This window comes from Cnephaeus nilssonii, assembly GCF_951640355.1.
Source record: "Cnephaeus nilssonii genome assembly, chromosome: 16".
Classification (NCBI taxonomy): Eukaryota; Metazoa; Chordata; class Mammalia; order Chiroptera; family Vespertilionidae; genus Cnephaeus; species Cnephaeus nilssonii.
In genome coordinates, this window is record NC_137087.1 from 53,077,916 (window position 1) to 53,098,038 (window position 20,123).

Sequence of the window (20,123 nt, forward strand, 5' to 3'; positions counted from 1 at the left end):
GCAGCCATCCTTCAATTTGAAATAGTCCCTTGTGTAAATAAGAGGAACACCCGATATCCATCAAAGAAGCCTTCCGGGAAGAAACTACTAGACTAAAACCTGACAGAGGAGTAGGACATAGACCGGGAGAGGGGAGGTTTTTCAGGCAAGAAATTACTCTGGTCATGTCAGTAGAAGCCAGATCACAAAGTGCCTTGTGAGCCCTTTTAAGAGATTTGAACATTATTCTACATGCCTTTCTAGAAAATTTTAAGCTGGGAAGTGACATAATAAGAATTGTTTTTTGAAAAACACTTGGAACATTTGGAGAGGGACAAGACTAGAGACATAGATAGCAGTGAGGAGGCTATTGCTGTTACCCAGGCAGGAGATGATAGTAGCCTAAATAGTGAAGTGACCAAACATTTTACATGAGACATAATTTTAAACAGCAGAAAGAAATAACAGAGATGGCCAGAATGTTCTAAGTGATGGCTGGGTTGGACCTAAATGGTCAAGAGTGGACTAAATACCAAATAAGTAGAGTGTTTACTCTCATTCTTATTAGGCAAGTGTCCACGCAGATCACATTGACCTGTACCATAATTTTAAGGATGTTTTATCTTTGTTACTGATCTTCGAGTGGGAATGACTCCTAACATTTTAGAAGTTACTGTTTCCAACTCTTTCTACCTCTCAAGGGAACTCCTTTTTAGATTAAGACTCCTTGGAGTAATTACCTTTAATTTATTTGTTTGACATGTTAGTTATTACCTGTATTTCTCTGACTAGATTTTTTTTTTCCAGTTCCTTGAGTAAGTGGCCATATTTTATACGTTCTGTATCCCTTTGCCTCCATCCTCTGCTCCCTGCCTAACTGAGCTTTGGGAACATATCAACCAAAGAGTGACTGATGGTCATTTTAGACTTTTGTATATTGTGCCATATTTGATGTGATATGCATGGAATCTCTCATTATTTTGCTTCAAAGTCAGCTTCTTCTCTTTCCTTACAATCCCTCCAGCATAAAATCAGAAACCATGATGTAAAACTTTCTCTGCATTACATAAGGAATTCTGCAGTAATCCTTTAAGTAGAAACTTCCCTAGTGTTTAATAAATCAATAAGAAATTGATTTGTTAGAGCAGCATAATCATCCTGTATTCGTTTCTTAAAGTGAGTAATGCTTGAACTGGTTGTCTGTTGAAGTAATCTTTCAGTCTATATATAAGAAAACAAAACTTTTTAAAATGGAAATTCAAGCTTTAAACTATCAAGAGCTGGATAATCTTTTTAATTCCCTTTCAGGACCTAATGTTGTATGAATCTAAGAAGAAGTTGAAGTGGGATCCAGCTGTACCTATCCCTGACCATTTGGAGGGGAAAAAATCTATCCCATCAATGATACAATCACTATTCTTATAATTCTAACCTTGTTAGGAATTTTCTGTCTGACCACTGAGAATAGTTTCAGTTTTATGTATGTCAAAAATGTACAAAGGTCCCTACAACAGTGGATAAATAAGTTAGTTAACAATTAGTAAAACTACAGTAAAAACTGACTTGCACAATTTAACTGAGCCAAGATCACTAGATTTTTTTTTTTTTTTACAATGCTTACCACCATTGATTTCATCATTAACACTCATTTGTTTAATAACAAAATTGGATACATATAACAATGTTGATTTCACCTATGAACTGTCTTTTCCAGTGACTTAAAAAAAGGAACCTGCCTTCGGTTTGCTGGAAGTGGAAATGAAGAAAATCGAAATAATGCATATCCTCACAAGGCAGGTTTTGCCCAACCTTCAGGTCTCTCTCTGGCCTCAGAAGATCCCTGGAGCTGTCTGTTTGTAGCCGATAGTGAGAGCAGCACTGTGAGAACCGTTTCACTGAAAGACGGAGCAGTGAAGCACCTTGTAGGAGGAGAAAGAGATCCCATGGTAATGAAATCCCTCCTGCACAGTGTGCCCAGACATTTACAAACATGCACTTTTCTGAACTGTGAATAATTCGTAAAATTTGGGAGAGAGAGCGTTCTTGGCCTATCTATAGGTTAAAGTGTAAGTCAAGTCAAAAGAAAGGTGAATATAAAGAAACACAAAACCAAGTAAGAAAAGCAAACTCACTCTAGTTTATTATGTATAAACTAGAGTCCCGGTGCATGAAACTCATGCACAGGTAGGGTCCCTAGGCCTGGCCGGTGATCAGGGCTGATCAGGTTCCCCGCCTCCTTCCCTCGCTGCCCACATGCTGCCAGCGCATTGTCTCCCTCCTCACCCCTCGCCCCCCCGGCTCCTCCTTCCCCCTCGCCACCCGCACCCTGCCACTGGTCACCCACCATGTTCTGCGCCACCCCCTGGTGGTAAGCACATATCATAGCGAGTAGTTGAACTCCCATTCTCCCGGTCGAACTCTCGAGAGGACACTTTGCATATTAACCTTTCATATATATAGATGTCTAGGCTTCAGAGAGAAAGGAAGGATAAAGTATCTATAATAATAAAAGCATAATATGCTAATTAGACTGGACAGCCAAGCAACCTTCTGGACATCCTTCTGGATGAAGCTGGGGCTGCGAGGGCTGAGGCAAGCTGCTGCGGCTGCAAGGACCAAGCCCCTTGCACGAATTTCGTGCATTGGGCCTCTAGTTTATTAATCAGAGAAGAGGAAAGTGTAAATTAGGTATTTGGCAGGATGGTGGAAAGAGTACCAAATTGGTCAGCTTTGCCTGTTCCTGACCAGGTGTGTGATTATTGTCAATAAAACTATAAAGTACCACACATTAATACAAACTCAAAATTCTATAATTTTTATTCTAGTCTGAATCAAATGTCCAGCCCTGTTTATATGAAATCAGATCTTTTCCCCTTTAACTTAAGCAGCATATATAGCCATCTTAATTTTCACTTTATATGCTAACACAACACTGTAGAAATTTTAATATGTGCTGTGTTTTTTTTTTTTTCTTTTTTCTTTTTTAAAAAAGAACTTATTTGCTTTTGGTGATGTTGATGGAGTAGGAATCAGTGCAAAGCTTCAACACCCCCTTGGAGTAACGTGGGACAAGAAAAGAAATTTACTTTATGTGGCAGACTCATATAATCACAAGGTGAGTCTTGACAGAATTATGTAACACCTTGTTTTTCATCTGTGGTATTTAAAATGCTGAAAAACCTGTGAGCCTCCTACAGTTGCCACTCTAAAACATAAAGAGGAGTAATAGTCTTTGACAACTCTATATAAGACCTCTTTTCTTTTCTTGGTCCTTTCTTTGCAAAGAGGGCATGATGGTACTCTGAGCTGGGGAAAGGACTAATTAATAAATAAACACACTTCCAATGGATATAGCCAAAATTGGGAATTGCAGCCCATCAAAGCTGCTTAGTAACAAATTCAGTAAATAAGGAGAAGGTAAGTAGCACAGAAATTCATATGTCATTTAACAAATGAACATTTTTAGTTGCATAGTTGTAGCACCTACTAGCAAATAATTCTGTTAAAACAGAATTAAAAGCACTTTATTTATCCAACTATTTCTATTTTTATTTTTTCTAAAGTTCGTGGAAGATTAATATTGATATTTTGTGATGAAAGACTAAATTTAATACAGTTGAGACAAAGGAAATCATTAAGTTTAACATAAGTAGCTAATCCTCAGCCAATGTTAGATGCTCATGAGAAGAAAGTCAGTCCAACCATATCCCATTGTGAGAAAAAAGAATAACATTTGAAACGTAAAAAAATTTCATCCAAGTTTTCTTCCAGAGGGTAAGATGTAACTAGGGATTTTACATAGTTTTCAGCTCTCCCCTTAGACTATAATTTGAATGTTTGGCTTTTTCAAGAAAATGTGGAAATGCCTATTTTTTCTATGATTTTTTTTTTAACGAATACTAATAAGCAGAAATTCTCTGGCTTGCATATACTATACTTTTCCATACTACAAACATGAGCTTGAGTTTTAGATATATGATTTTTTTCTTTCTAGATTAAAGTTGTGGATCCAAAAACAAAACAGTGTTCAACATTAGCAGGAACTGGAGATGCAAGTAATGTCAGTTCCAGTTTTACTGAGTCAACCTTTAATGAACCAGGAGGCTTGTGTATTGGAGAGAATGGCCAGTTACTATATGTAGCAGACACGAATAATCATCAGATTAAAGTGATGGATTTAGAAACAAAAACGATTTCTGTGGTAAGTAATCTTAAAGTATACCTTAATGGTACCATTTTATGAGTAACTAAGATCTTCAGCACTGACTGCACTTTCGGATAGTCTGCCTGAAGTGGTGAAAGTGAAGCATGTAGGTAGAGGAGTACGTGAATGTCTATCTGAAGGATATCATATTATTTTTTAAGTGAAAATTCCATTGGGTCAGAGTGTTTGAGAAAGATACTGGGAGTTGGAAAGAATTTGAACTTTCAGAAAAGGAGAAAAAAAAATGGCTCCTCTGTTTTTAAATATGTGGACACACTGATACAATTACCCTCACATACTGTGTGGGTTGGGTTGTTTAGTCTTATTTTTAATGATTCTTAAATTAGCATGTAATCTTTGTTTCCTATGGTGAATCCATTACGAAATAGTCTTCCAAAGGAAGCTCTAGAAGCCATGTTTCTCAAGACATTGAAAATAAGATAAAGAAGTTCTCATCAATTTTTAAAGGTATACACATGGTCTCCAATAAAATTTTTAAGTTCCCCCATAAAATTTTTAAGTTCCCCCTGAGTGTATCACATTTGCCTGAAAAAAATGCAAGTTTGTTTTTCCTAAAATTCTAGGAATTTCCAAGGTATGTTATGATGACAATTTGTTTTTATTTTAAAGCATGTAATTTCAAAGCATGTAATTCTTGTGACACAGATCTGATATATGAATGGCATCATACAGTTGGCAATGAAAATTATAAGAGGACTAGGGGCCCAGTGCACGAATTCGTGCACCTTGCAAGGAACTGTGGGCCACGAGGCTACGGTAGGCACAGGGGTGGGTCTTGGACCATTCTCCGCACCCCCACCCAGCCCCTCCTGCCGTGGCCCCCAGTCCGCTGTCTGCAGGCAGCCCCACTCTGCTCCCATTGCCACTGCTCCCACACACTGATAGCACCAGCTCCACTCACACCCACTGATGGCACAGAGCGATTAGGGCCGGTGCCAGCAGCGGGTGTGAGCGGGGCCAGCACTGTCAGTGGGTGTGAGTGGTGGCTGCTGCTCTGATCACCCCTCAGGAGCAGGGGGAGGTGGAGAAGCGCTCAGGGGTGATCAGGGCTGGTAGCCACTGCTAGCTCCTGCTGATGGTGCCCGGCGCCAGGCACTGGCAGCAGGTGCAAGCACTGGGCGGGACCGCAGCTCACGGGAGCAAAGAATTTTTAGTAACCACCAGAGGCTCACCCCGATGACAGCGACCAGCGCCCCACCTTGGTCTGGCACCCCCGCTCACCTGTTCCACCATCCCACTGCAGCCAACACTCACCATGTTCCGCACACACCCCCTGGTGGTCAGCACACGTCATAGCAACCAGTTCCACCGTTCGGTCTATTTGCATATTAGCCTTTTATTGTATAGGATGTATATTATACCCACTACATTTAAATTGATATAATTTTATTTTAAACATATTGAACAATTAGTTTAATTCTGTTTCATTCATAAGTGTTGGTAATTTTTTTGTCAAAACAGAATATATTTCTGAACCTCATTTCAGCCTGAAGTCTAAAAATAAACTCTCCCTCTACAATTATTTTAAACTCTCCCTCTACAATTATTTTAAAGTACCTTTGCTTGAATAAACAGATTTTCTTATTTCCTAGCTCCCGGTCTTCAGCTCTGGAAATGCTGTGGTAGATGGCCCGTTCATGGTAGAAAAAGTAGAAAAACAGACAGTACCCAAACTACCGAAATCAGCTCCAGCCGTTCAACTTTCCCCTGTGGCTGCATCTCCGGGACAGACTCTGCAGTTCCAGCTGAGATTAAACCTCCCGTCAGGAACAAAGCTCACTGAAGGGGCACCCAGTTGCTGGTTTCTAACAGCTGAAGGTATGTGAATAATCTTGCAAGTGCAACTATTCCTTAAATTCTTGATGCTTAATCTTTCTCATTTGTATATGATATTTTTACTCTCTAGTTGGGCAACATTTGAGGGAAGTCTTGTGACAAAATAGATCTAGACCTAACCCCACTTTAGCAGTTGAAATTCTTTTATCTCTTTTATTAAGGAACAGTGTAAATCATCCAAAATTACTCAGTCATAATTGCCTGCATTTGCTAGTAGGCAAGCAAGTCCATCACCTGAGGCTGACCTCTGTGGTCTCAGAACGATAGGTCATCCAATGTTAGAGCTGTGAAAGGCACCTTCTATTATGAAGAGACTGATGGCTCAAAGAGATAAAGTGATTATAATAACTGCTGATGCTAATTATGGTAAATGCTCAAGGACATATATGGAATTAGGTCATAAATGGAATTTGAACCCAGTTCTGCTTATAATTGGTTTTGTCTTTTCCATTGTGCTACTCCCTCTCAAACTAGCTGTTGGGTTATTAGCCCTAAAAATTAATTTCATTTTTTAAAAGGAAAGTTTAAAGCCCCACCGATTACCCATTTGGATGTTATGAAAGTTTCTAAACCTTACTCTCAGTGTCTGTACTTACCTCATGGTCTGTGGATGAGTAACAGATAAGGACTAAGAATTGATCATTGATTTAATGTTAGAGAGTTAGCTGATGTCCTCTGAGAGCCTTTCAGAATGCCGGAGGTGAAAACAGAATAGAAGAACTGGAGAGAGCAAATCCAAATAACTCAGGAGTTTAGCTGCAAAGATAAGAGGAAATAGAGCAGTTGCTAGAAGAGGGAATGGAGTTAGAGAACAGCATATTTATTAGTGACAAAGATCCAATAGAGAAAGAGTTAATGAGATGTGGTGGGTATCCTTTAGGATTTGAGAGGGGATGGGACCAGGTGCACAAGTAGATTGTGGACATTTGCACAGTTAGGAGAGAAGGCCCATGTGTGACCCAGAGCTGTGGAGGGTAGGTGCTTGTGGAGGCTCTTTTCTGATGCTTCTGTTTTCTTGGGAAGTACGGGCCATCAACTGAGAGGGAGCGAGAGGGGAGAAGGTTTGGGCGGTTTGAAGAGAGAAGAGGGTCATCCAGGAGGATGGGAGGGTGAGTACATGAAGGAAATGCAGTGTGATTGCTGAATAGCTGGAGGCTACCCGTCATGGATGGAAAGCCAGACCAGTCCACATGGAGGCTGTTTCTCTCCAGCCAAGTGTAGCCACAGGGTGCAGGCAGTGCAGGTGAGTGTTGAATGCCGTTAAAGCAGGTCTGCTACAGTGGCAGGTCATGTGCCATCCACGTGGGTCTCCGGAGTCCTTACCCAGTATTAATTGTGTTTGCCACTATGCCTTTCAGTAATAGAATCTCACAGATTCTGTTCTAAAGAATTAAGTTGATTTTCCCCTTGAGTATATATTTTTAAAAACATATGCTTACTTTTCACTGAAGTAACATGACATGAGCTCTTTCCAATTCAGTTCTTTGGTTGTTTTATCTTTTGCTTTTCAAGATAGCATCTATCAAATGTTTTAGAGCTTTCAAATTGCTGTTTATTTTATTTCAATATAATAGTATCATTAAGACTTGACTTACCAGTTACTAAGCCTGAAGCCACATTTTCTTTTTTAGAGATGCCAGACAGAATTTATGCTCCATTACTCGCTTCCTACGAGAAAACAGGTTCCAAAGCCATATTTTAAAAGTATGCCATTCAAGTAGAAAAATACAGCATTTTTGGAGGATGTGTAATTGAAAACAAATGAATTACTATGAGCAGGATCCAAGCTAAAATTTGTATCCTTTTAATCTAAGAATACTTCTTGTTTGAGCCTATTTTCAAAGTATTCAGTTACTATAAATTAATTAGGTGAAGATTTTAATATGTATTTCACTCAGTGTGAACTTACCAATTTATAGTAAGGAATCAGTGACCTGCCTGCCTTACAGCCGTGCTCTCTAGCATCTCTAACAGACACTGGGCCCTAATTTTAAAGTAAAATATTAGTTGTCCAGAACTAAATGCTGACTTCTTGTCTCTCATGATCTTCCTCTGTCCTAGTCTCCCACGCTCTTTCACACGTTCTCACTCAATCTTCCATTTCCTCCCTGACTCTCCTCCTTCGTGCCCTCTCACACACTTTTCTTTTGTGCGTTACCCAGATCCAGGCTCTGTGCCTTCTTACCTTGGTACATTCTCAGGCGGCAGCTACTGTCCGGCAACAACCCACTTGGTGTCCACGCCAAGAGAACAGAGAGATCTTGGTAGGCTAGCCAGGAGGAGCTGCTGGGTTTGAGCTTGAGAATCTGGCTCTGGGGTGTCTGAGCCTGTGGGGAAGCCATCTCCCTACTGCCCACACCAGAGAGGGCTGAGTCCTGCAGTACTAGGAGGGTGTTTGGAGCTGGCTTTGCAGACAGAAGAGTACTCAGACTTTACTACTACCCATGCCTCCATAGTTCAGACAAGTTCTCAACGGCCAGTTTAGCTGCTCTGCCTGTGTCCACTGGTTTGAAAGCACTGCATCATTTGGAGATCACTGTTAGTTTAACTTCTCTGTGTGAAATATAGATCAGTGTATTGATTTTTAAAAGAGGATATTGACATGTTTAACTCTACTTTGTCAAACACACAAATTAATGTTGATTCATTGGAATATAGATAGGGATAGTATTAAAGGAAAGTGAAGTAGTTTATAGAGCAAATTCTTAGCTATTTTATCACTTCTCTAAAATATTGGTTCCATTTTTATTGTATAGGAGCAAAGAAGATTTTTGGAAATTATTTTATAGGGTACATTTGTACACCTATGATTAAAGGACATTTTTTCTTCTTGGCCAGTTATTTAGAGACAGTCACTTATTTTTAACTAAATTTTGGTCTGTATAATCTTAGTTTTCAGCATATGTGAAGGTTTTAAGCAAAAAACCCCACATAAAAACAAAGCACCACTAGCATATTATAACTTCACAAATCGCACATGTGAAGTATCTGAGAAATATCTAAAGAAACATTTTGTGTTTTATTTCAAGAATTAGGTATTAAGCCCTCACCAGTTTGGCTCAGTGGATAGAGCGTCGGCCTGCAGACTGAAGGGTCCCAGGTTCGATTCCAGTCAAGGGCATGTACCTTGGTTGCGGGCACATCCCCAGTGGAGAGTGTGCAGGAGGCAGCTGAATCGATGTTTCTAACTCTCTATTCCTCTTTCTCTCCCTTTCTCTCTGTAAAAAATCAATAAAATATATTTTTTAAAAAAAGAATTAGGTATTAAAAAGGCCCAGTTTACTTTGCTGTTTGATTTAAACTATAAGAATTGTCCCACCAGCCTGCTGTTTAGCAAAATCAAACATTCAATAAAATAAAACATACTCTTCAGTTCAGAAATAAAGAAGGCCAAAGAATTTTAAACAGTTATTTAAAAATGATCTTTAAAAGTTCCTGCATAAAAACTCTGGATTTAACTCTTTAGATTCTCACCTTTCCCTTTCTCCTTACTCTGATTTGGCATGTTCCTCTCAAGTTTGATATTTTAGTCAACAGAATAATAGATGCAGTAAACTAAAGAAGAGATGGAGAGGACCAATAAAGACAGGTGCTCTGAGTGTTGGCTCATCCTGAGGTCAAAAGAAAGAGACAGGAAAGCTAAAGAGTAGGCCCAGAACCTCATCACTACTCAATAGGTGGCTGCATTTTTGCAGGAGCCATCGGTCAGTCATTAGATTATGCTCAGTGAATTCTACTTAAGATGTCAGGGAAGCGTGCCCTACACTTCCCAGCTGCTGGCTCTTGATCTCTAACCCCCTCTAAAGCTGGATGTCTATAAGCACGTGCTTCCTCAGGGTGATGCATGTGTTCCTTCTGACAGAAGGCACTAGATGAATAAAGACATTTAAAGCTTTTAAATACTAGAAGATTAAAGTTTTTAGTGGTTTATTAGATTTCTGTTATGTAGATGATCTATGTATTTAAGTCTTGGAAGAGTTTTATGTAATAAGGAGGTAGACATAATCTCTTAGCTTTTACTTTAGAATAATATATGCAGTATTACTTATTTCTAAAAAATCAGTGTTATTTTTTATTATTACCTTTTGATAGTCAATAATGTATCATAATCTTAATTTGCAAGTCACTGCAGAGTTTAACATACATTTGTATTCCCTAGATCAGTGGTCGGCAAACTCATTAGTCAAGAGAGCCAAATATCAACAGTACAACGATTGAAATTTCTTTTGAGAGCCAAATTTTTTAAACTTAAACTTCTTCTAACGTCACTTCTTCAAAATAGACTCGCCCAGGCCATGGTATTTTGTGGAAGAGCCACACTCAAGGGGCCAAAGAGCCGCAGTTTGCCGACCACAGCCCTAGATTTTTTTTGTAGTTTTCATATTTTTATCTTTCTTATAGTCTTAATAATTTACCTTTTTACCTCTTAGGCAATGAATGGCTTCTTCAAGGACAGGTGCCATCTGGCGAAATAGAGAGCATCGCCAATCAACCAACCATCTCACTGCAGATTCCTGGGGATTGCTTGTCACCTGAAGCCGTTATATCTGTCAGCGTGTTTCTTTATTACTGCAGCGCCGACAGCAGTGCCTGTATGATGAAGGGAGTTTTGTTCAGTCAGCCTTTACAGATAACCGATGCCCGGCAAGGCTGCACAGCTCCAGTAGAGCTCAAGTACGCATTTTAGCAAGCTAGCTAGCAACCGGTCTCCACAGCCGTCTGTTCTTCATCCTCACTGTCACTGTAACTTATGACAAGAAACTTCACTCCTGCCTCTGGATACCAAGAAACCCACTGCTCAGTTCTAACCGCTGATAGTAAAGTACAGCTATGCTCCTTATTTAACTATTTATTATAAGCGAATTCCTTCATTCTGGCTGTACCAACTAAGTCACTGACCATCATCTGAACCATGTTGTTATCTATGCTGCTACTTGGCACACGACTTAAGTCCACACTTATAGAATATTATCATGAGATAATTTGCAATGCTTGCTGATAACAATAATGATATTAAATATTTTAACTTTTTCTACCTTTATTAATAGCAAGCAGCACATTTAAATGTGTAATTTCACAATAACTTTAAAGAATACCCGAGATCCAGTCCACATGTTTGTATAAGGACACCTGACATTCAGGGCATAAGGTCTGTTCTAAGCCTCTCCCTCCCCAAAAAATCTTTCCTCAGAGTAGAAGCTTAGAGGACCTGGATGGTAAATGTGTTCTTTGTTCTCTTCTGCGGTTTTCTCATTTGAAATACGTTGAAAAGAGAATTTCTATTTTTATTATGTTACTTGCTCTTCTAACTTGCCATTATTAATGCCTTACAACTCTATACAGAAAAGTCTCTAAGGACATGCAGACTCACTCTCTTAACTGTTTTCTGAATGAACAGCCTTACCAGGCAATGAACGAGTCCTCAGAAATAGGACTTTCAAGGAAAAAGGACTTAGGGTCACATTCCTGTGATATTTTTTAATGATAAAGAATTGTGACAGCTGAATCTGGTGTACATGGTTTGTGTGTTTTAGAAATTCACATAATGTAGGCATTAAACGCGGGTTTGTTGGGTGCCAGTATTTTCAGGTCCCATATTCAGAATTTAAGTTAACGATCATTTATTGTGATGTTTTTAAAAATTACTTCTAAGCCTTCAAAGTGAATTTTCATGTAATGCACTTTCATGCTATTAATATGTATAGTATATCCTAATACGTTACTATTTAAAACAGGCGTCCTCAAACTACGGCCCACGGGCCACATGCGGGTATTTTTGCCATTTTGTTTTTTTTACTTCAAAATAAGATATGTGCAGTGTGCATAGGAATTTGTTCATAGTTTTTTTTAAACTATAGTCCAGCCCTCCAACGGTCTGAGGGACAGTGAACTGGCCCCCTATTTAAAAAGTTTGAGGACCCCTGCTTTAAAATATTAAGGTTGAAACATACAGGGATTTGATAACACTTGGGTTTTTTAACCCCAAAAGATGTTGAAAGTTTTTTTTATCGTAATTTCTCTTTATAACTATTTAAAAGCCTATTCTTATTTTTACTAAAAACTGATTCAACATGTTTGTGGTTTAATCAGCTTACAAGTTTTTTTTAAAAATCAGATGAACCACATTCAATAAATATTTATAAACAGTATGCCTTTCCTCCCTTCAAAAACAGTGCTAAATTTGAAATATAATCTTTTAAGCATCACCATCTACCTATTTTCTTACATTTTTTGAAATATAATTGAACATCCTACCCCTTCTTTATTCAGGTTACCTAAATCTCTGCAGTAAGGAAATGCACAGATCAGGACTTTGTAACCTGCTAATGCTATTTAAAGAGAGGTAGAAGCGTAAAGAATTCTGTTTGTAATTACCTCATAAACCTTTCCTCAAAATAAAAAAACAAAAAAACATTCTATAATAACAGGCAAATAGGCCATGGCCATTTTTTAATATTTGATTATGATACTCATTGCCAGTTGGATAGGATGAGAATATTTTGACTTTATCTTTTCCTATTTAAGGTTATAAACAGTTTCACTCTCTAAAATAAGTTTATACAATTTTAACTTGATAATTCAGAGATGTCTGCTAATAATTTTTTAATATTGTACACACACATATCGTATGCATTTTCATCTACATTAAAAACCCAAAAATATTTTGAGACTATCAAATATTTGTCTAGACAGTGTTTTAGGTTAGTATTTCTTGACTTTCAAAGTACAGTTTTAATGAACATTCTTATTCTTACCCAGCTACCAGCCTGCATTGTTTTTTCACATTCCAATTATTTATATGATTAGTAGGATTTTTTGCAAATCATACTAAAGCAATATAAATAGCTTCCTAGAATTTGTGATTAACATAAACCTCTTACATAAAAGGAAGTATGAGAAGGTTTAATTTTAAAAATTTCTTGATCCTTGTCTGCCTTCTGTTTACTATAGGAATGTGTATATTTTTAACTTTTGCTTTTCTCCTGCATAAACGATATCCAGTGATGGTGGTGTAAGTCACCTTAATCACAGTGCCAGGGGAGTGGCATTACAAACACTTTGACATAATACCTGGAATCTTTGCCCTAAATTATTCTATTGGTTTGCCACTATTTATAGCATTTCACAAATGGTAGCATTTTTTTTTCTGCATTTATACTTTGGATTGATATCCCTGAAAAGAGTTTTGCTAATCTTGAGTATGCTGTCTCAAGCAAATATTTAACAACTATTCACAAGGGAAAAGTTGATAGTTTAATCACCCATTAGTATAACTTTGGCAAAGTTCAGTGGTAAAAAATAAAATTTCTCCTTAACTATTATAATAATATATTTAGTTATAGTATTGCCAGGCTGGAGAAAACTATAAATCTTAAAGCTACAAAAAGGGTTTAATGTGTGTGGATGAGTGTGTGTATACATACACACACAGATATAAAGATCAACTCAGGAATTTCTCACATAAGTTTCTCTTATGGCCAATATAGTTTTGAGCTCTAATACTGAAATAAGATATTTTCTGCTTGTTTCTCCATAGTTAAAAAGTTGGGAAAGATATTGATAATACTATTGCTATAATATAATAATTGTCTGCTTATATAAAAGTTACCCTGCTTATTATAAAAGTTACCCTTAGTTTATATCTGCCAATTAAAAAATGTTCAATCTAACCACTATATTGGCATCATATTTAAGAATCATCATAAAAAAAAATCAACTAAATTCTGCCCTAGCTGGTTTGGTTCAGTGGATAGAGCGTCGGCCTGTGGACTGAAGGTCCCCCAGGTTTGATTCCAGTCAAGGGCACCGTACCTCAATTGCAGACTCCATCCCCAGCCCTGGTTGGGACGAGTGCAGGAGGCAACCAATCGGCGTGCATCTCAAATTGCTGTTTCTCTCTCTCTCTCTCTCTCTCTCTCTCTCTCTCTCTCTCTCTCTCTCTCTTCCTCCACTTCTCTGTCTGTTTCTCCCCTTCCACTCTCTTTAAAAATCAACAAAAAAATATTCTCAGGTGAGGATTAACAACAATAACAAATCACCTAAATTCCATAGTTCACAATTGCATAAAAATATATGCAGAGGGACTATGTCAACTTAGTTTTCCTGAATGGTGGAATTATTGATGGCGTTCTTTTTTTCAGTGAACAATGTGTTATTTAAAAAACAACTGGAAATGTTTTTGAAAGATTTTAAATGAGCTAAATAGTAAGCACTTATTATATAATAACTTTTCTTACCAAAGATCAAAACATAGTTTAGTGCTCTTGGATTTACCAATTCTAAGTATGTGATTCAGTGAAGACAGAAGTGATTGTGGCTTTTTTGCTGGTGTTTTGTTGTGTAGTGGAATGTAGTGGTTAAGAGCAGGGACTTTGCAGTTACTGGATTTAACCCTATAAAATGGGGCTACTACCCCTGCCTCCTGGGGCTGCTCTAAGGATTAAATGAAATAGTGTTTGTAAAGCATTTAGTAATTAATAAAGCTGTTAATTATTTAGCTAGTAATAATAATTTATGGCCATAAACAAATGACTTGACATTGTCTCTGCAACCACAATTTCTAAAGGAAACTATTTCTCTACCAACTATTTGATATGTTAATATTCACCAGAGTTAGGATTCAAGATGAGAAATCCAGTTTTATAATAAAGCATATTACTATTTTATACTCTATATTATAATTATAAAGAAACATATCTGCAGTTTAATTTTTATTTTAAAGACCTTCTAGAACTAAGAGTCATAAACTTTCTTTGAGAGGGTCTAGACATACTCACCCAAAACCACATCCTTGTAACATACTGTGGATGGTGCTTTACAAAATCTTCACAATCTTCATGCATTTCACCTCATGTGAGCTTCCAGGTAGCCTAAGGAATCAGACAAGTAGATGTTTTGTCCATTTTGCAGCATAGGAAACAGCTTTAGAATGTCGGTGACATAGCAAGGTCAGATCCCCCACAACATGCCTGATGCTGCAGCGGTGCCTGGTGCCAATGACTGAACGGGGGTGATTGGTGGGTTTTTTATTTGGATGCAGATCTCCTCATTCCTAGCGCTACTCCTCGATGTAGAGTGAGAACATACTGAGCAATTAGGAGTACTTGTTTCCTTCTGTGAATGCTTTCTTAAGCCTTTGCAGTATTTAAATAAGGATAACAGCTAAATTTCCTGAGTGCTTACTTTGTGCCTGGCACTTTTCTAAGTGCTTTACATGTATTAACTCATTTAATTTTCACAACCACTTATGAGGGAGGTACTATTTTTTCTTATTTCCTTGATGAGGAAACAGACCCAATGAAGTTATAAGTCATTATACAAACATAATAGATCCCCCATTTAGGAAGAGGCTGTATTGCCTCTCAAAGTTGTCTTAAATACAAATCTTTCATAGTTATATCTAGTAACTAATCAATCCAAAGAGCCAAAAAAATCCTAGTGATAATTGGTTTTAAAATTTAAATTCGCCCTAACGGGTTTGGCTCAGTGGATAGAGTGGCGGCCTGCGGACTGAAGGGTCCCAGGTTTGATTCTGGTCAAGTGCACATGCCTGGATTGCAGGCTCGATCCCCACTGGGGGCGTGCAGGAGGCAGCTGATCAATGATTCTCTTTCATCATTGATGTCTCTATCTCCCCCTTTCCCTTCTCTGAAATTAATAAATATATATATTTAAATTAAATTATTTTAGCTTTTTGGATTTTTCATTATCACTCATCCTTCAGAGTTTGGAACAATCTGTGTAATTATTGTTCCCCAAAAGACTTTCTCTTATCATTCTTTCTTAAATCCAGATTTTTCTTGGCAGTTGGGTGTATTAAAGGATTAAATAGCTTTTCAGTATTCCAACAATATCATTCTAATTGGTCTTCAAAAGGTAATTATAAGACCTTATCATAAAGTTTAACAATTTATAGCACAGAACTGCCTTAAGCCCAAAATACTCATTTATATTTAAAGAAATTTTGTTGTAATCAGAGTGAGCTCTAGAAACATAATATTTGGCCAATCTGTTAACACACACAGAGGTCTCTGCTTACTTCATAAATAACACTGGTATGTAGACCCCCTCCTCCAACAGTGACTCAGATAGATGCGATTCCATTGCAGTGAAGTTCTCCCCAGACAGCCAATTATTCCAGCTTAAAGGAATGGAACAAATGATTCATTGTCATGCAGGTACAAAAAACAGAAACGTCTTTTCATAGTTAGTTAATTTAAATTAAGTAATATTAGAATTTGTTAATTTTGCTGAGTCTTATTTCTAAAATCCACAAGGAACTGTACATCAACTTAAAAGGGTAATGTTGTCATCCTTTAGAAGTAGAATTTCCCTTCTCACTGTTAGTCACCAAGATTCCTCCTCCTCTTCCTGCCTGCGGCACATAAATAAGGAATTTAAATAAAGAATTCACACTTACCATAAGTCACTCTTGTCCTAAATAAAAGTTCTTTTCCCCGTTTCTTTGCAATAGGGTACTGTACCCAATGGTGTTAAAAGCTAGGGGCTCAGCTAAACTGCCGCACGTGTGTTACATGCCCAGCCAGCCTTGGCCCTGTCCGTGCTAGACTGGGTGGGCCTGGCTGCTTGGGGCTTTGCGTAGTCTGACCACAGAGCCTCGGAGCCGGGGCAGGAGGCAGCCTCTGCCGGCACCCCTTCCGTTGCTGATTCAGTTTAATTATCTTCAGGGCTGGAGTTGGAAAGCGAAAGCCCTAGACACTTGTTGAGGAATGTTTGCCTAGTTACAGGTATTCACTGTTTGGTGTGTCCCTCCTCTTTGCTGGCATGTCCCTCTCAAGTCTACGTACCAAAGGACATTCCATTCTGTTGAAGGCTCCACAACCCAGAAAAAAGAGGAATCATAAGTTTTTCTAATACCCTCCCAGCCTGTACCCGCACCCACACGGTGGAAAGCACCACGCCAGCAGCTAAACCCGTGCTCGGGGCCCTTCTGTAACTGCCCGGGTGTGGCACGACTTCTTCCCCGAAGCAGCAGCTTTCAGACCAGTTGTACAGTAACACGGAGCTCAGCAAAATTGTCAGATTTTTTTAACGTGCAAAATTTGAAACTGAGTCAGATGGGCAAACGATCAACCACCTTTTGCTTTTAATATACTTTGTCATGTATTTACATTTGAAATAAAGCAAGATGAGACCTTAATACTGACATGGAGAGAAAAACTAGCTCTCAGATTTAAATAGGCTCGATTTAAACGTTGTTTTTATGATTCTTTAGCATGCTCTGCTCATGAAAAATGTTAAGGTATGTAGGAGAAAACATGAGTTGATAAATTGTGGTAATGAAGAATAAAAATAGAATGTTCCTTTCTGAAGATGTAGGGCTCTGTCATGTAACAGTCTTCTATTTTTAGAACCTGTAGTCGCTCTGAGTCCCACCAGAAACCGATTGGTTCTGTAAACCTGTACATGGTGTTCATTACTGTGCTCATTACAGTGTTCAAAACGCTAACAGGTTTTTGTGTGTGTAGAGTTGAAATGTTTTGTTCACGCATGCGTCTGATATTCAGCATCCAGATTTACCTGTAAAGAAATACCCTACCACTTCCTCTCCACACCTAAGGCTTCCTCTCTTTAAAACCAACAGTAGTTTCTATGGAAGTTTCGCTGAGGAACTGTGGTTACAGAAATAACAGATATAGCAAGATTTTGCTGTGGTCAGTTTTTTTCCTAGAATTCCTAATATCTCAGTTTTCAAAGGAAAAATATCCTATGTGACTTTGAGATTAATTTCTCTCTATTTTGAGGTATACCTTCCTAATTATATTTTAGGTAGGTTAATAAAAAAAGGTTAAATTCTTACTGTTAGGGCCCATTAAGAGACAGTTTAGAAATGTTTTAATTGCTGTCATTATTTGACATGTGGATTATGGACAAATCCAAACTTTCTGTGTGACATATAATTACTTTCAAATTGTAACAACTCATAAATTTGTCAAATTTTAAAGACAAATGCTTCTCCTCTTGTGTTGATAACGTTGTGGTTTTATTTCTGAGAATAGAGTTGGTTTGCTGTGCTGACTTCATGCCTGTCATTCCAAAGGTTTGATTGTATTTATTCTTTTTTCCAAAGATGAAAAAATGCAATGAAGATCCAATTTACTAGGACATATATTGATATTTCTAGACATGGTCTAGTTCTAAAAGAATTTACTTGGGTTTGCATTTTTTAAGCGTTTCGTGTAGCCAGATTAATATATTTTTATACAACACTGTATTTCTACATTTATTTCAAGACTATTTTCAGTGACTTTTTCAAGTACCTGTGTTATTAGATTGTTTGGAACGAGTGCGCGGTGGCCTCTGTCACGGAGTCAGAGTGTAAAACGTGACTGTGGAAACGAGAATGTGCTTATGCTGTACACTGAGGCCTAGTAGCTCTTTTCTAAAGCTTTGTACATTTTTTCCATGAAACATTAAATATTTTCTCTCTAAAGCCATGTTTGTTTTTCAGTATGCTTTTTAAGTAAATTATGAGATAATTTTACTGCTTAGAAACCTGGAAGTGGTTATTTCTTGTTTGAACTTTTGTGGAAATGAGCATTAATACTTAGTTTTTTTAAAAAAAGCTCTGCAACTCTGCAAGCAAATAACTCAAAATAAAATCAATCATAGTTACCATAGATTTTTCTGAAAGCGTTTGGAAAAGGTGCTCTTTTCAGAAAATGGTATTGGGAACATTTGAAAAAACACAAAGTAGAGCTCCATTTAACAGGACCCAGAATTTGAAAGGAACTAAAGACAACATAAAAACAATACAGAAATGCCAGAAGAAATAAAGGAGCACAGCGATGGGGATCTGAAACACTCGGAGCTCATAGATTCACGGAATAGACTGGCAGTTGCCAGAGCCGGGAGGCGGGGGGGCCACACAAAATGGGTGAAGGTGAAGAGGGTCAAAAGGTACAACTTCCAGTAAAAAACAACAGCCCTATCCATGTGCATATTTGTTTATACAAATACCTACATAGATGGTCCTTGCTTTGCCCAGAAAAGACCATAGAATGACAGTGCAGCTGAAACTGCAAAGCCATCTTGATCAATGGGGATGACAGGATAATGATTATTCCAGGACCTTTAAAAATGTTTGTGGCCGAAACCGGTTTGGCTCAGTGGATAGAGCGTCGGCCTGCGGACTCAAGGGTCCCAGGTTCGATTCTGGTCAAGGGCATGTACCTTGGTTGCGGGCACATCCCTAGTAGGGGGTGTGCAAGAGGCAGCTGATCGATGTTTCTCTCTCATTGATGTTTCTAACTCTCTATCCCTCTCCCTTCCTCTCTGTAAAAAATCAATAAAATATATTTTTTTAAAAAATGTTTGTGAAAATATTAAAAACTGTCCATTATAAATGTATGGAAAATGAAATCAAAATGAAGCTACTACTTAGTACACTCTAATTTAAAATAGTACAGATATTGAGAACTGAAGTTTTTACTTTGAAAGAAAACTTGCCAAGGGTATTGGAGCAATGCTTGCTTTCCTCATAAAATGTATGAGACAGAGCAAGGGATCTCTCCTCTGCCCTGGCAAATTGTCATACTCCTTTCCAAGTTTGCCGCAGCTAACATTTAACCTTTGTGCTTTCAACGCTGCGCTCTATTTCCAAGAGTCCTTTCATGTTAGATGTTTTGCCAGAGCCACTTCCTCTGACACATCGTCCTTTTCATCGCAGCCATGTCACTGATTTATGTTGATATGTTCGCCCTCACTACGCTTCGGACCTAGAGTCTAACAAGCATCCCCATGGGCCACTGTTGTCTATAAGGCTTTGCATTCAATTCAGATTCCCCTTCCAGTGTTTTCGCTTTTCATTTCTTCGCTCTACTTTTTGCCTTGTGGGCCAGTTTCCTCTTTTGAGTATCTGTTGTAGTAAAATTGCTACGTGGCTCTGTTACTAGGACACAAGAAGGCCACAACTCCACAGTTTGCACCAGCAACATGCCCAGTGACCAGTCACCAACAGACTTGGAAAGAAGTGACTTTACTGGTCACTGATCATGGGACACGCCTGTGATTACATAGCAATTTGTGGACCGAAGAGCTAACAGTGAAGTGTGTAACAGTG

At 38.2% G+C, this 20,123-nt stretch overlaps 1 protein-coding gene and 1 long non-coding RNA gene across 9 annotated transcripts in view; one reads left to right on the forward strand and one right to left on the reverse strand.

The window, feature by feature from the left end:
* The window catches only part of NHLRC2 (NHL repeat containing 2), a gene marked incomplete at its 5' end in the record, with an annotated part of 55,939 nt that extends 37,441 nt beyond the window's left edge, over window positions 1-18,498 (forward strand). The window contains 5 exons of the mRNA XM_079793084.1: window positions 1,694-1,925; window positions 2,972-3,094; window positions 3,974-4,180; window positions 5,797-6,022; window positions 10,471-18,498. Of these exons, the coding sequence (XP_079649210.1) occupies window positions 1,694-1,925; window positions 2,972-3,094; window positions 3,974-4,180; window positions 5,797-6,022; window positions 10,471-10,727 (1,045 nt within the window). The 3' untranslated portion in view covers window positions 10,728-18,498. The remainder of the gene's footprint in view (window positions 1-1,693; window positions 1,926-2,971; window positions 3,095-3,973; window positions 4,181-5,796; window positions 6,023-10,470) is intronic.
* LOC307112416 overlaps window positions 1-20,123 on the reverse strand; it is a 101,691-nt gene that overhangs the window by 6,577 nt on the left and 74,991 nt on the right. For all 8 annotated transcript variants that reach the window (XR_013814701.1, XR_013814702.1, XR_013814703.1 and 5 more), the window contains 3 exons: window positions 14,818-16,181; window positions 10,456-10,630; window positions 7,636-7,708 (listed from right to left, as the gene is read on the reverse strand). This is a non-coding gene — a long non-coding RNA (uncharacterized lncRNA). The remainder of the gene's footprint in view (window positions 1-7,635; window positions 7,709-10,455; window positions 10,631-14,817; window positions 16,182-20,123) is intronic.